A 16,620-nucleotide genomic window follows, 5' to 3' on the forward strand; every position below is an offset into this window, starting at 1 on the left:
GATCATTTCATTTTTTTTTATTGAACGATTGTGTTAATCGAAAAAATAGCGTTTTAAAATGAAAAAAAAATATATTTTCTTACTTTTATCAGACAGCAGCTTTAAGTTAAAACAACAAATGAAGCACGGGAGAAAAAGTATGGAAAAAGAAAGATAATTATTTAGTTTTATAAAGTAATTCAACAAAAATACATACATAAAAAACATAATCAATTATTTTTGCATATTCAAATCATACAATTCCGCTTGCATATCTCTTCAATTACGCAGAATAGACAGAATCACATATTATGTCATTTGACATTGTATTTAATTGGCGTATTAGACAAATATTCGCTCAGACTCATAGACTATCGTTAATTTAAATATATTCTTAAGAGATTATTCCCAAAAAAAATTAAATATGCGTCAATCTTGATATTTTCTTCTTCTTGTGTTTTTATCCTAAATCTTCAACCTAAAAAGTGCATCCAGTTTTTATTTTTACGTAATTCTCTATTTCTTCAGCATTCAATTTTTTATCGTTTGCTCAAAATAATAAATTATTCTGAATTCTACTGAACTCGACTCCCACATTTCATGTTTGATATTGTTTTAACCACCAATAATTAATTAAAACAATCAAAACATAAGAGAAACTCTGTCGTTATAAAATGGAGTTTGCGGTTTGAGTAAATAATGCCATGTTTCATTAAAAAAAGATACGACATAAGCGTTTAATTTAATATTTTGGTTTGAATTTTCATAATATTTTCATGTTAAGGAAAAAATTATGGTTAATAATGCTGATAATATTTTCTTAAACTAAAATTACCACAAAATTGTACCTACATTCAGTAACCCGAATTCTTACATATACGAAAAATAATAATAACGGTTTTTTATTTATTATTTATTTATTCATATTTTACTCTTACAAACTGTAAACAATAAAAAAAATAATGTTACCTCACTGGGGTTACCCGTGCCAAAGACACTTAACAATATACTTTTTAAAAATGTTTTTACATTTGAGAATAAACAAAGAAGACTAACTTAACAAACAGATATAATAAACAAAATATTCAGACTGTTTTAAAAACTAGGTATATATGTACATCTATATTATTGATATTACAAAACGAACAATGAAAATAACAAAAACCTAACAAAAGCTATACACTTGTGGAGCAGTTGATTCAATATTTGTTTAAGCGAATGAGACAATCCATTTTACTTCTACCTAGCTCCCCTAGCCATTTTTTTATAACCTTTTCAAACATTTTCTTGTTACTCATTATTTTAATAGATAGTGGAAGTAGGTTATATATTTTTTCTTTCTGGTTAGATTTTTCCCCGCTTTTTACACATAATTTACATGCGTTGCTGTTAATTCACCAATGTGGTGCTCTTTAAAAAAAAACATAGTCAAATTGATATCCAGTATCACTGGATATGGTTTTTGTCAGTTTATTTATTTTACTCGAACAAACCTTCTAGGTTAGTGTAATAAATATTTTTTTATTTCATTATTCGTCACTTGGTTATATTATGTTTATAGTTTAAAATGATTAATAATTTTCTGTAATTTGAAAAGTTATGATAAAACAGAACTTGCGTAAATCGCATCAATCAAATCTGCATTTACATACATTTTAACCCTTTTTCTGATAGTGATTTTTTAAAGTATGTAGGTAGATAGCTTAGTTAGATAAAGTTTTCATTAAATAAAACTTTTTGAAAACTCCATATTAAGGCAAAAAGTTGGCAGACAGAATAAACCACATGGGTATCATAATACAATATTATGATGACGGCCAAATATAAAACGATGTTAAAAAAAAGGTTTTGCTTTGATAATTAAAATGGTAATCCAAAATATAAAAAGAGTAATCATTAATATATGTTTATTAAAATACTTAAATTGCTAACGGTTACAAGGTATAACAAAAAATATGGTTAACAAAATTACATCAGGATAAATGGCATCATAATTCAAAATATTGTCATTTCTTTTAAAGTAATCACTATAATTTTTCTTTTTTTTTCAAACCCTTAATACGAGCTCTTGAAAACCCTTGTTAATGTTCGAATTTAAATGTCGCTTATGAGCCTAAAATATTATTTTTTGTATAACAATTTTATTTTTAAATGTCAACATAAATGATGCATGTTTACAATTTTTCCATATTGCTCCTAGATGGAGCAAGTGGAGTTCACCAGACGCCTCCAGGAGACCTTATCGCCAGGCAGAACTCTCGTCTCCTCCATTGGCAATCCCGTGTCCCTTAGTTCCGTCGAATAAAGCCAAGACATCATCATCGACGGCCTTTCAGAATGGCGGGAGCCCGTGGGTGTAAAGAAGAAGGAACTTGGGTTTATGTTCTCCAGAGGCATTTTCTTTTTTAACAAGTATAAAGACAAATTTTAATTTTGTTTGCAGAATAACAATGATAATTTTAATTATGACACATTTACATTTTGTTCTGGTGTAAGTACTGAACTCAGTCAAGGCGATGATGAAATGCTTTTTATTTAATGACTCTCAACATGTAATTTCTGGTGACCAGCATGGTTGACAACTGAGCTGCTATGTGTGATTGTTGATTTTGATGACGAAGGTAATGCGTGATACGCCAAGTGATGAGAAACTGGTACAGCATGCATCACAGGCGACACGTGATGCACTGAATGAAATACTGGAGCGGCATGGTGAACTGAGTGAACTACCGGAGCGGCATGATGAATAGAATGAACTACTGGAGCGGCATGGTGAACGGAATGAACTACTGGAGTGGCATGGTGAACGGAATGAACTACTGGAGCGGCATGTTGAACAGAGTGAACTACTGGAGCGGCATGGTGAACTTCATGCACAACTGGGGCGGCATGGTGAACTTGGTGCACAACTGGAGCAGCATGGTGAACTTGGTGCACAACAGGAGCCGCGTGGTGAACTTCGTGCACAACTGGAGCCGCATGATGTACTTCGTGCAACACTGAAGCGGCATGATGAACAACTGGAGTAGCATGGTGAACGGAGTGAACTAATGGAGCGGCATGGTGAACTTCATGCACAATTGGAGAGGCATGATGTATTTCATGAACAACTGGAGCTACATGCAATTCTTGCGTGTGCAGAACAGGAGTTGAGTGAACCGTGTTTCTGTGAATGGTCACAGAGCTGGTGCGAGATATGGAGATAGGATCTTCATGTCCTGGCGTAGGTGCAGATAGGCCACATGACAAAAGAGACAAAAGGCATACCTGGACATGGACAAAATATAAATGAAACTACAGACGCTTGTAATACGTTAATGTTATAAATAAATAAAACACACCAAAAAATAAAGGAGAAAATGAAAAAAATATACAAAAAACCTTTTGCTTTAAACACCAGTCAAAATGTCAGTTATAATCACATTATTTGCAAAATACCTTAATTTTCATTATATTATTTTGCTATCTAAGTATAGCAACATATATAATATACAACGTAATGAACAAATTCATATGGTTGTAAAAATAAAATTATATAATATGTTATTACTATCCCACTAAAATATTATTTTTTCAATTTCATTAACTCGGACAAAATATCCCTAAAACTTATCTTACAATTACATGTATTAAAATATATTTGATTTTGATTTGATTTGATTTTTGACTAAGAAATATATATAAATATTTTTTTTAATGTCCAATTGCAGATTTTTTAAAGTCATGCAATGACAGACTGTGAATCAAGAAGAATAACATAACGAATTCATCTTATGATTGAGATAATAAATAGGTACCCAAACATTATGCACATATATATTTATATATATGCATACATACTTTTGCGAGTGACAAAGGATTTAAAAAATATTGATACTTTGAAATTGATGTTCATAGCTCTTGATAGGAGCCAGTTGGAATATAACTCAACTATATGGACTCCGTATTATAAGTTCACACCACTATACACTTGAAAGAGTTCAAAATATTTTTTTTAACATATGATAACTTTGAACTCGGAATCAGACATGAGTTTATTAACTATGACTTCCTATTATATAAATAAAACACGAGTGATACTTTAATCCACAAATTTGGAATATCCAGTGACCAGTCTCGAAGATGTCGCGAAAGCGATGAAACCGGTCACTGGATATTCCAAATTTGTGGATTAAAGTATCACTCGTGTTTTATTTATATAATAAATTACAATGAACTTCCATCAAGAATTTTCACTTACAAACTTAAATGTTTTATGACTTCCTAATTCAAAATTTAAACTTTTTAAAACTAATGAACTAATGAGAAGAAACATTATAGATTTACTAATTACCTTCAAGGTACCTGGACGAAAGACTTGTCGAAGAATTTGCAAACAGTCTACTCATATAATGCTATTCTGATTCGACTCCATGTACTCAGCGATAAGTATTCCGACATTGCTGATATTTTTAACATAAAGTAAAGTTTGCATTAATAAACTTTATTTAATAATTTCAAAGATGATAAACGGTAATTGATATTTTTTAGAGTATCATGCTTTCTATGTTTACTTTTGTATTGGTACTATATGTATACTTATTTTTTTTAAATTGATGTAATTTTTTTTTTTTTTTGATATTTTGGAAATGCTTATATTTTGAATATCTTTAAAAAATCATTTTCTTTTTTAAATTTTTAATTTTATGTGCCTACAATGTCATTTTTTTAATAATCTGTACCTACCCGTGTTCTTTCTGTGAAACTGCTGTGTTCAAAGTATTTTTGTAACATAATTTGCTAATAATTGCTTTATAATATGGAAACTTCACTGGTCCATTAGAATTAAGTCTAATTATGTAAAATATTAAACTTTGTAACTGTACTGTATGTTTCCTGAATCAAAATGTATTTTTGTTGTTGTTAAAAGTGTTGATATTATATTAAAAATGTATTTGTGTAAAGTAAAAAGCACTGCTTGCCGTGTTTATCAACACATTAAAATACTCACATAGACAAATAAAAAAAAAAAACGAATGAAACATAAATGAATTTTTAACGTTAGGATACGTATTTGAGCATTAATGTTTGCATTTACTTATAAACAATAAAAAATATCACCATCATTTAAATGAATTTCAAAATGTATATTTTACATTTAGAAGAATGTTTTTTTCTTTCGCGTCTAAAAAGATTTAAAAGTTTTGTATTATAATAAATAATGCTAGAAAAGTGTAAGATTGTTTTTCGCTTACCAGAGCAAACATTTTTCAGCGAATTAAATTATATGCAACCGACTGCAAAACTGTGAAGCGACTGTTGTAGATGCATCTTCTCGCGTCTTTTTATATTTAACTTATTACCGAATTTCAAAATAGTCTGGGTCCACTTAAAATTCCGACCCGTCGAAATCGATAAGCATTACGAGCTGGGATATCATTACTTGCACTGCTGCCGTCATTAACCCCCCCCCCCCCCCCAGGGGCGGCACGCAATTTGGGACGGGGCATATGCCCCACCCCGCCTTCCCTTATGCGGACAGTATCAACTTTCTTCATTTAACTCCATGCTGCACTCCACATATGGGCGTCTTGCAGTATATACTTTTTTAATGAAAAAATACTCCAATATTTTGAGAATGTCAAAATCTTTGAACTGACATGGTTGACATAAAGCCAAAAAGATAAATAGTGAAATAAGGGACTCGCTGGATACTCTCAGGAAAAAATACGAGGGAAGAGAGCTCGGCCTCGTAGAAAAGTGGTTGGCACATTCGCCTGACATGCTTTAGTCTTTAGGTTCGATTTTTGGCATAAGGATGTGAAATATTTATTTGAAAGTTGGCTGGAAATAATAAATATGTGCATTCGTCTGATAAACCTAAATATTTAAATTTTTGGCACATTTTCAACGAGTTGAAATAACTCACCATTCGAAAATGGGAACCAAGTTATGGTAGGGCTTGTGCAAACTTTGGGCTTCTGATCCGTGAGTCAGTGACACTAGCCACGGGACCACAATCCATATCAAATTTCAATTGCTCAAAAGTTTTATTGTGTAAAAAAATAAAATAAGTGTAAGATTAATTGCCTCACCTTCCATGTAATAAAATTTATCCAGATACGCTACGATTGGAATACCAATGCTGTATCCTATGCACCACTAAGTGCGGATAGAGAAACTATGATGATAATCATAGCATCTCTGTGTAAATCACGTCTGAAGAAACATCTCATTTCTCTTCCCCTATCTCTCCTCTTTTCCTCTTTCCTCTTTTTTCCTTCTTCCTGTTGTGGTATTGATTTAAAGTAATTTATACACAAATATATTTATTCCTATTTGTATCTTTATTTTCTACGAAATATGTTGTTACTTGAATTTTAATAATAAAACTTTTATTTTATTGGTTGGTTGGAAGAAATTGTCATGGAGCAATAAGCCCGCCAATGTACAATTAAAATTATGTACAAAAAGTTTAATAAATAATAAAAAATAAAAAACATTTATCTTAAAAAACTCTAAGAAATCTATTGTTATTGAAGTTTTTTTAGAGTACGTCAAAATCTGAGTACTACTATAATTTGGGCGTACTCAAAATATTGCTGAGCACAGATAACTCTGTCAACACTGCTCAACATTTTTAAACGAATATTTCAAATTGTATAAATAATGCGAGTGTATGTGTGAAATTTATTTATTTATTTATTGAAGGACTTCAGCCCATTAATAAATTCATAAATCTGCTATCATTTTTTCTTAATCGAGACACATACCAGGCGCCTTCGGTAGCTCGAGGCACTGAAACGTCCAACGTGGTTTTCCCATCAATAAAAATTATCGGTAGTACTCAAGCTTCACGCAAAATAAAACGCCCTTTCGCACGCCAGAGACAGTTCTAGAAGCGACTTGACATCCAATATACATAACGCAATCTCATTCCCAAGGCGTGATAAATCAATACACATTGAATTAAATAAATCAAACGAGCCAAGCATTATTAAACTGATTGGATTGAAAAAAATATTGTTTATTGCGTTGAGTTTTCTAAATGTAGGCCATATTGTCAGATGAAATTGTATTAAAAAATTGACTTAATCAACGCACTGCATTTAATAAACGACTTTTTTTGTCCCACGATTTATTCATTTTTGGCAAGGTGGTTCACTTCTCACCGGAGGCGAAGCTGGTGGATAACAGAGTCGACGCGTGATTTCGGTTCCAATTTTAAAATTAAAGTTCAATGTCTAATACGCATCAATGTTTTGAGTATGTCCAAATGTATGCAGACAAACTGGATTTCTTCCTTAGGGAGTCTTTTTTTCTCTTCTTGTACTGTTACTTCACAAAAAAAAGTCAACAGATGGAAGAGTTGAGGAAATATGGATGTTTAAACATATGCAGAATGGTGAATGTTACACATTGCGTAAAATGGCCACTTAAACCAGCCAATGACAGGTCATAAGCCTTTTTCCATTTACTTATATTTTGCCTTCTTTAAAATTTTCTTCATCTCTGTTGTAATATATTAATGTTTACAGCTCCCTAGGGAGTTGAATCCAGTCCTTGTCCACAAAAATTCGGACAAACTCAAAATATTGTTAAAATATTGCAGTTACAATATCATTTAAAATCAATATTTAAGGTTCACCTTGTCATGTGTTAAACCAAGGACCTCAAGAATAGTAAGCAAGAGCCTTAACCACTACTCGACGAGGCGAAATCATCTCCGGAGAGTAGCCTTAGAGTCGAAAACACTAGTTCAGGGTTCTGGTTTTATTTCACTCACATATTTTCTTATTGTATGAGATTTGTAAATACGAATAATTTATTTTCTAATATTTTCATAACTTACTTAAAGCTACATTTTTTAGTTAAATTTAATACGATTTAATTGAACTTTTTTTTTTAGCAATGACGTAGAAACAAATAGTCAATTAAATAATCAAAACTGAATTTTCGGGTAATTGCCACAGGACGTGACGCTATGAAGAATAATGTCAGTGCGTTTGAAAAGAAAATGCTTAAATTACACGTAAGTTATTATGCCTCTACGCAAACAGCGCACTAAATTCAGTGAACTAAATAACATGAACATTATAGCAGGGTGACCATATTGATGAATTAAAATCTAAATTACCATGTTATGTTTCTTTTCTAATATTTACCTTTTAACAAATAAATTAATTTAATTTTCATTTATTTAGTTTGATAAAGAGCTACGGAAATAAATGTGGCTATTTTTTAAACGTCATTGGGATCATGTTTTATAAAAATAAAATATTTTAGGCGTTGCGTTATAACAAAAACCTACGTCTTTGGTTTGGGTAATGAATGCTTGAGTTCTTTATTTGGTATTGTACTTCGCAAGGTCAGACTACAAAAAATAAGTTAAAGACATCAAGAAGTGTCTACAGACTGGCCCTTGTTACACTGGAGAACTTAACAATTAAGTTCGAGACCGAAGTGAAATTTCCGAATGGTCCAAGTCTACTATCGTTATACCGCATCTGTTTTTGGGGGTTTTGCCAAGTTTTAAGAGAAATACTTTACATCCAAATTGTGGGCCAATTACGACTTACGTAATGAGGTATTATAGTATCGATTTGGCAACCGTTTTCTTTTTGTTATTATTTGCTAGTGAAAGCAATATTAAAACTCATGTTTCGTTATTTTTTATTTAACATAGACGACATAAATTGCCTTTAATATATCACGACCCCTTGAAATAACAAGATTCCATCTGATACTGACACTGCGTTATTTAATACAATTTGTGAACTTTGTTTCACGAATTGCATTAAATAACTGGATGCAGTTCATACTTTAAACACTTTTTATTGCTTTAATATCCAGCAGATGGTGTTAGTGTGTCTAGAAGAAATAAAAACTGATGCAAATGGAACGGTGTTCGCTTGGTAATGCAAATCATCTCGAATTGTTAGTTGAAACTTAGTTATTCCAAGGGACTATAATATATTGAACATTAAAAATGAAATAATAAAAAAATTGCGCAACTGTTACAATAATAGTAAGCCAGCTAACACACAACTTTAAAATAAAAACGTTTTCAAGCATAGAAAAAAGTCTAAGAATTATATTGCGAGAGATCAAACTTTCTTTATAGTCAATCAGCAAATACAGAAGTTAATGTACCAGCCTCATACTTCCTACAATATGTGTAGTTTTTGGGCACATACAAGTATATGTTAAAGTTGGTTCTAGAACTTGCAAAGCAGGGTATGTCGACCACATACATAAACATACCAACTTCAGTAAATCTGGGCAAAAAGGTGGTCTTCAAATCAGGATAAAAAAGAATTTCGATCTACTCTGTGAAAAAGAATTACTGTTTTTATTTTAAAATTTATTTTTAGGGGCTCCTACCACAATTTAAAAAAAAAATGAAAACTGGAAGGAATGAATGATTAAGACCTATTGAAAAGAAAATTTCGTTTAATAAACATGTCAAATATATTTCATCATCATCATCCCCTTTCCGCACCTAATGGTGCATAGGGCACTACATTGGTACACCAATAGCAGCGTATCTTGATCATTTTTGTTACATGAAGGTAAGATGATCAGTCTTTACGCTTCAGGTACCAGTCTAGGGACTATGAAGTATTCTAGTGTGAAAACACCCTTTTAAATAAATATTTCATATCAACCATGTCGGGAATCGAACCCGAGACCTCTTGCATGGTAAGCAAACGCGCTGACCATTACACCACGAGGCCGACAGATATATTTACCGGAATTAAAATGTTAAATGTTTTGTAATATAAATAAAAAACGGTATTGATAAAATAGCAATTGTATGGATATTCCAACATATTTCAGTACCTTAACAAATAATTTTATACAATTTTGGTGTTTACCATAATTTAATTTTATGCAATTATTTTGAACATCATTGTTTTTACATAAATTAAGTATGATTGTATGTTTTATGAAAAAAAAAAACTATTTTATATTTTCAAAACTCGGTGGCTGAAATTTTTTGAAAGTCTCTTTTATGTCATAGTAGAACAAAATAAAAGGGTCACCCGGGTAGATTTTAAATGTAAGTTTTTAAAGATCACCCAACTGGACAGTGATTGCGTCACTTGCCCGTTGGCAGATGAACGCTCGAAATTGTCTGGTTCGCGGAATGTGTTATATTTATGTTTTGCCACCGAACCCTAATACAATAAATGCAATTTCCTACCTTGCACTGGGATTCTGGTACCTTATTTTTTGGAACTTGTCTTGCAGAAGTCAGGATCAGATGAGATCCGGTGGTCAGGAAAGGGGAGAACTTGACGTGGTTTTTTTATTATTATTATTACACGATACAGTGGATTAAATTAATTATTAATCGCAACAATAGCTGATTCACGATCGCGGTTAGAAGTGAAAATCTAAGAACATGCACACTGACAGTTCGGTTATTATATTTTTGTTATTTTGTTCTATACATTTGAGCAATGTTGAATTTTGAATATGTCAGTTTGGAGATAAAAATATGGTGCCTACCCACCGTAAGAATTGCAACATCTTAACCAGGGCCCAGTAGGCAGCAAATAAATCCAACAAAGTAAATGTGGCGTAACCAGACAGTCTATAAGTTTACAGGCATGGGTTGTTTCTCGCTGTGTACTTAAAAAATGTACGTATAATGTTATAAATAAATAATAAAAATGCGCAAATGAGTTAAATACTTTATAACATAATAAAATATCTGTTAGAATTTCCTATAAGAAACAAAAAGACGATTTGACAAAGATAATAATTCATTATGATTAGAATGAGCTGAGGGAATATGAAGTATAAAAATAATATATTTTAGAAATTTCTTTAAGACGCGTTCTAGTGAATCTAAATGCACACTTTTATGGGGCGACCAGACTGGAGAAAACTAATCTAGACGACTTCTTACCGGGGAGCAATAAAGTAACTTGATTTTAACATTGTCTTTAGAAAATGCTTAATGATTTATTGCATAATTAATAAGGTGCCTACATTAAAAAGGTTTTTGAATATTTTTAAGAACAATGATGTACGTATTTAAAACCTGATCCTTGCAATGAATTCATAGATAGTATTTAAATAAAATTTTAACTAAAATCAAATAAAAGGTGGCCTCCGTGGTGAAGTGGTTAAGACGCTGGACTCACGCATGGAAAATTTAATGTGAATTTTCTCAAGCCGAGGTCTGTTGTGGTGTAAAAAATAAAAATAAAACATTAAATAAAAACAAAACTGTTAAATAATCTGCTAAATGTATTTTGAAAACTTAACCTCTAATTCAGGTACAGAAGTTAAAAACGAAAAAAATACATTTTTGAGTATTTGTATTTAAAGTGCTTTAAATGAAAAATGAAAATTGTTTAATTTGGTCGAACGTACCTTTTAAAACAATTCTAACCGTTAATTCAAAATTGTTCGTTTGAAGCATAGTTTTTTTAACGTGTTAAATATTTTTTAACATTAAAAATGTAATGAACGACCTAAAACAAATATATTAATGTGCTTCTCCCTAAATTAGTTGGTAGCTAAAATTGCTATTATGGAATTTTATTTTTTTCAATTAGTTGTACATGAAATAATGAATAAGCACTTTAAAAATATTTTATTTTAAACCGTCGACCAATACCGATCGATTTGGACATCACTATTACATTGATATCGATGATCAATTATTTAAAACTAAAATGGTAAGTTGCAACACAAATGATTAATCGTTGATTTGTGTTAAAAGAAACTATTTGTTTCAACAGAGAGGGAAAACATTTTTGAGAGGGGAATATGGGAGCCTAGGCATTTACAGGGCTTTTGACCTGTCATTGGCTGTTTTAAGTGGCCAATTTACACACTGTGTAACATTCACTATACTCCCTATTTTTAAACATAAACATTTCCTCAACTCTTCTATCTGTTGACTTTTGTAAAGTAAAAGAGCTAAAACCTTTATCATGTGGGTGAGATTCATCCGGCTGAACCAATTCACCTACTAGGCAACGCCTGAATATAATTTTTCAATTTTTTATACTTCTTTTACCATGAAGTTAATAATCCAGCCAGTCTGTAAGAATTCGGACATACTCAAAACATTGTTGAAAACAGTTTTCTTAGTACCTAGCAGGCCAGGATGCCCAATTACTGTCTATAACTGTGGAAATCGTTTAAATTTGAGAAATGGAGTCAATGTTAAAAGCAAAGAATTAAAAATAGTTCAGAAGGAGCGTAGACTCATATTTGAATACATCGGACTGTGTCCAATAATTCCCCCACTATGCCCTACTTTCACCGCGCGCATTCGTGAGGTCACAGCGTAATGTGACTTGATGGGAAAAAAAATCATAACACAAATGTAAGGTAAAAAAACAGCAATCTGTTAATTTCTATAAAATTTTATTTAATAAAAGTAAAGGGTCATTTAATAAGAGTAATTGAATAAATGAACTTTAAACTTAAAATGTAAAACAAATATTATTTTACATAAAACGGATATTTTTATATCATGTTAAATAATATTTGATGTTTGAAAGATAATGTCGGCCAAATGTCCACCACAGAGTTGTTTAATCCGAGGTCCAATTTTCACAAGGTCTCTCATTAGATGAGCAAAGTAGGTTAAAAAAATAACTACCCTGACAACACTAACAAAATGTCCATTTTGATTTCTTCGACAATCTGACAAATGGAAAAATAATTCCATTTTTAAGCAATGTATTTGCTACTTACACATTTTCTTTTCATTTGCGTTCATGATAAAATAAAATGTAGAGAAAGCGAGGTATGTATGCAAAGACAGTCAGATAGCATTCTTTTATCTTTCCTGTTTTTTTGTATAACTATATTGTTTTATGAAACTATTTTTTTTTGGTTTAATAAGTTTAGTAAAATTGGCTGTGCACTCTTGACCCATTTTATTTGATTGAAAGTTATTATTTAATGTAATGTATTTGTTTAGGAAATCGGAAAACAAAAATAAACGACTTGTAAAGTTATAACTTACATTATACTGTATATACAATAATTTCAGCTATTTTATATTATCAAAACTCATTAAATTCAAAAGCATTTTTTTTAATTTTTTTTGTATTTTCCATTCTTTATTTGATTAAATTCTTTGAGCAGGTTTGTACGCGTCATCTGCCTATTTCTGAAGTTTACTCAAGTGTCGTTTTATTGTTTAGCTTTTTTTATTATTATTTTATTAGTAGGCATGATCTTGTCGATTACTTTCATCATAAAACGATTTACTCTATCGTTTACTTCGCATACAGATGTTTTATTATTTTTATTTTCTTTTTGATGATCCATATTTATTTTTTCTTTGCTGTAATTTTGTTTTTGCCTCTTTTATTGCATGTTTTTTACGACAATCTTCGAAGAAATCAAATAAAAATTTAAAGTTTTGATTTTAAGATTGACTCACTTCAGCAAATTTTCATGTAATAAATTTATTCCCAACTTGTTTAACGAGCACCGGGAGTTCTGTTTCTTGCAGAACCTCATTTAAAATTATCTCGAAAGGAATTTTACTTTGGATTACGATCATTATGCCTCCTGTGTGCCGACTTAACGAATCACATCTGTCAGTCATGTATCTTAGAAACATAACTTCATTATTTGTTATTTCTTTAGTTACAGATGTTTCAAATAGTATCAGCATACATGGTTCATACTTTTACAATAATACTTCCATTTCTTCACAATGAGCTAAAATATATAAAACATTTATTTAAAAATATTTTTAAACTCGTTTTCACTCAGAAAAATCAATTTTTCTTTTCTTTGATTCGATTTTTTGTCTACACTGCACATTCCTTACTTTAAATCTAAAAAAAATGTGATTTTTGTATTTGTATTTACAATTCTCTCTAAAATTATTCATCATTCCTAAAAATATATAAATTTTAATGTTCTATTTATAGAATTAAGGATAGTCCAGAAAGAGCGTAGAATCATATTTGAATACACCGGACTGTGTCCGAAAATGCCGCGCATTTGTGATGTCGTCGCGTAATGTTGCACGATGGAAAAAAATACACTCAAAACACAAATGTAAGGTAAAAATAAGCAATCTGTTAAGCTCTCTAAAATCTTATTGTGCGCGCGGACACATTGATCGACACAACAGAGTAGATAAGTAAAGTGTATTTAAAAAGAGTAATTGAATAAATGAACTTAAAACTTAAAATATAAAACAAATTTTATTTAACAAAAAAAGGATATATTTATATTATGTTAAATATTATTTGATGTTTTAAAGATAATTTCGGTCAAATGTCTACCACAGAGTTGTTTAATCCGAGGTCCAATTTTTATTAGGTCTCTCATTAGATGAGCAAAGTAGGTTAAAAAAAAGTAACTACCCTGGTAACACTAACGAAATGTCCATTTTGATTTATTCGACAATTTGACAGATGGAATAATAATTCAATTTTTGAGTAATGCATTTGTTATATACACATTCATTTGCAAATTACAAATGAAATGTGATTGCATCCTGTTTCTTAAGATCCTAGCAGTATTTCTAAACTATAAAAGAACACAATACGGCATAGTTGAATTCAAATCAGGAGTTGCGTACTGAGCGACGTCTACAAAGAAACTAATTGGTCCAAACGTAAAACCACTCATTTATGAGTAGTTTAGGCGCCTTCTGTTTGATGCTCGTATGTGGTTTCTGGACTATTATTAATGCTATGGTTCTATTCCTAAAAAAATAATTGCTGATTTATATTTGAATTTCTACATAATTGTTGAAAGTTTGCCAATGGATTAATACATTTAATTGAACGTTGTTATTTTTACGTGGTCTATGTAAATGTGATCCCAATTTTCACGAGTGAATAAAATACCACTGGTTCAAGGTTAATCTGACCCTATCAAAATCATATTGAAGGACTTATGGTGCTTCAGGCTAAATTTATTAAAATTTAAATAAGGTATTGTTTATTGCTGACGAATTTTACAGGAAATAATACTGGGTTACATATTATTTTTGTACTTAGAATTTCATTTTATCAAAACTTTTCAAACAAACCTCAATTTCACGAATTCTTTGCAGATTTTAAAATTTACAACGCATTGCCAAAGAGAGTTAAAAAGTCTAAAATATTACCACCTTGAGAAAAAAACTAGCAGGTCTCAGAGTAATAATTCTCTAGAGGTATTGCATATAACAAAAGCGTTCCAAATTTTTGTTTTGGTTTTTCGTTTAACAACAAACGTGTAACGCATCGTTTCGGTTAGCGCTCGACCGATTACCTACAGCCCGTTGTTTTGCTATAATTAACTTAATTTTTTTTCTGCGTATGGGCTGCTCTATTAAGTTATTATTCTTAGTAGCAGGTCAGCTGTCGCCAAATGATTCTTAATCGAGAAATCGGCACTTCGGGCCGTGGTTCATAAATTGGTGTCTCGGATACCTAGAAATTTCAGCCCTTCTTGTTTCACAAAAAAAATTTATCCATTTATTTACCCATATATCTAGTTCTATTTTGGTATCAAATTTTGTTTTTTGAATAGGTTTAGGATTATTTTTTTTTTGAATAGTTAAGGTGGACGAATATCTTTCATATCCATTTATTTGTTTAACTTTTTGTACAAAATGTTAAATAAACGATGACGGGCTTATGGTCAAATAACGATTTAATCGAACTAACCAATAAAGTAAAAGTTTATTTTTTTATAAATCAAGTTACAAAACATATTCAATAGAAAATAAAATGAAAAAAGATAAAGATTAGTAAAAATAGAAATAACTGAATTTGCATAAAAATTACCTAAAATCAATACTATCACTCAATGGGAAGAGGAAAAAAAGAGGAAAGAGGAAAAGAGGAGAGATTAAGGAAGAGAAAAGAGATGTTTCTTCAGACGGGATTTAAACAGATATATAGTAGTAACATCTCTGATTGAAGATGGGAAATGATATCACAGTCGAAACGCATGGACACAATATGAGTTAGAGAAGAAAGAAGAATTGTGGATAAGAGAGTGCTAAAGCTAGGGTTTCCTAGGAGAGCGGTGCCCGTATTTTAACGGCCGTAGTGAACGGTGATGCAGTGGACAGCCGTCGTAACGTCGACTAGAGAGTGGTTTCCTAGGGAAACGGTGTTAAATGGTGTTGATAACACCGTTTTCCTAGGAAACCACACTCTAATCACCGTTACGACGGCTGTCCACTGCATCACTGTTCACTACGGCCGTTAAAATACGGGCACCGCTGTCTTAGGAAACCCTAGCTTTAGAGAATAAGAACGAAGAGGTAAATCATGCTTTGAAAAGCGTTGAAATTGTTCACGGAGGTTTATAGGAGTGTTAGGACTATGAAGTACGTTGAACAGAAGTGAGATGGAGTAAAAGTCTCTCTGCTGTCTTATCTTTAGCCATGTAATCCAAGATAATGGTTAATTACAGCACAAAACATCCAGGTTTGAGAAAAATCACTTTATTTTGATTTCTCACAGGGAACCTTCCATGCGTGAGCGTCTTGACCACTTCACCACAGAGGCCGACGTAAAATAAAATTGTATATTATATCAATTACACCATTATTTTATTTTCTGGTTAGAAGAAATTTTAATTTTGCGAAAGACCGGCCAATGCACAAATGTGTATTTGCAAATTTTTTAATAAGTAAAATAAAACAAAATAAAAATGTTG

General features: G+C 31.2%; 2 protein-coding genes across 2 annotated transcripts in view; both read right to left on the reverse strand.

Moving 5' to 3' along the window:
* LOC148284045 (neuropeptide SIFamide receptor-like) overlaps positions 1–16,620 on the reverse strand; it is a 219,531-nt gene that overhangs the window by 54,475 nt on the left and 148,436 nt on the right. The window lies entirely within an intron of this gene.
* On the reverse strand, positions 2,013–5,271 carry LOC148284047 (uncharacterized). The gene is made up of 2 exons (XM_088242749.1): positions 5,214–5,271; positions 2,013–3,246 (listed from the first exon to the last, which is right to left on the reverse strand). Exons 1-2 carry the CDS (start codon positions 5,223–5,225, stop codon positions 2,515–2,517), a joined length of 744 nt encoding a protein of 247 aa, XP_088098875.1. The 5' UTR covers positions 5,226–5,271; the 3' UTR covers positions 2,013–2,514.

The sequence above is a fragment of the Micrasema longulum genome, unplaced genomic scaffold (assembly GCF_059751315.1).
Source record: "Micrasema longulum isolate JH-2025_06_02 unplaced genomic scaffold, ASM5975131v1 h1tg000163l, whole genome shotgun sequence".
In the NCBI taxonomy this organism is placed as follows: Eukaryota; Metazoa; Arthropoda; class Insecta; order Trichoptera; family Brachycentridae; genus Micrasema; species Micrasema longulum.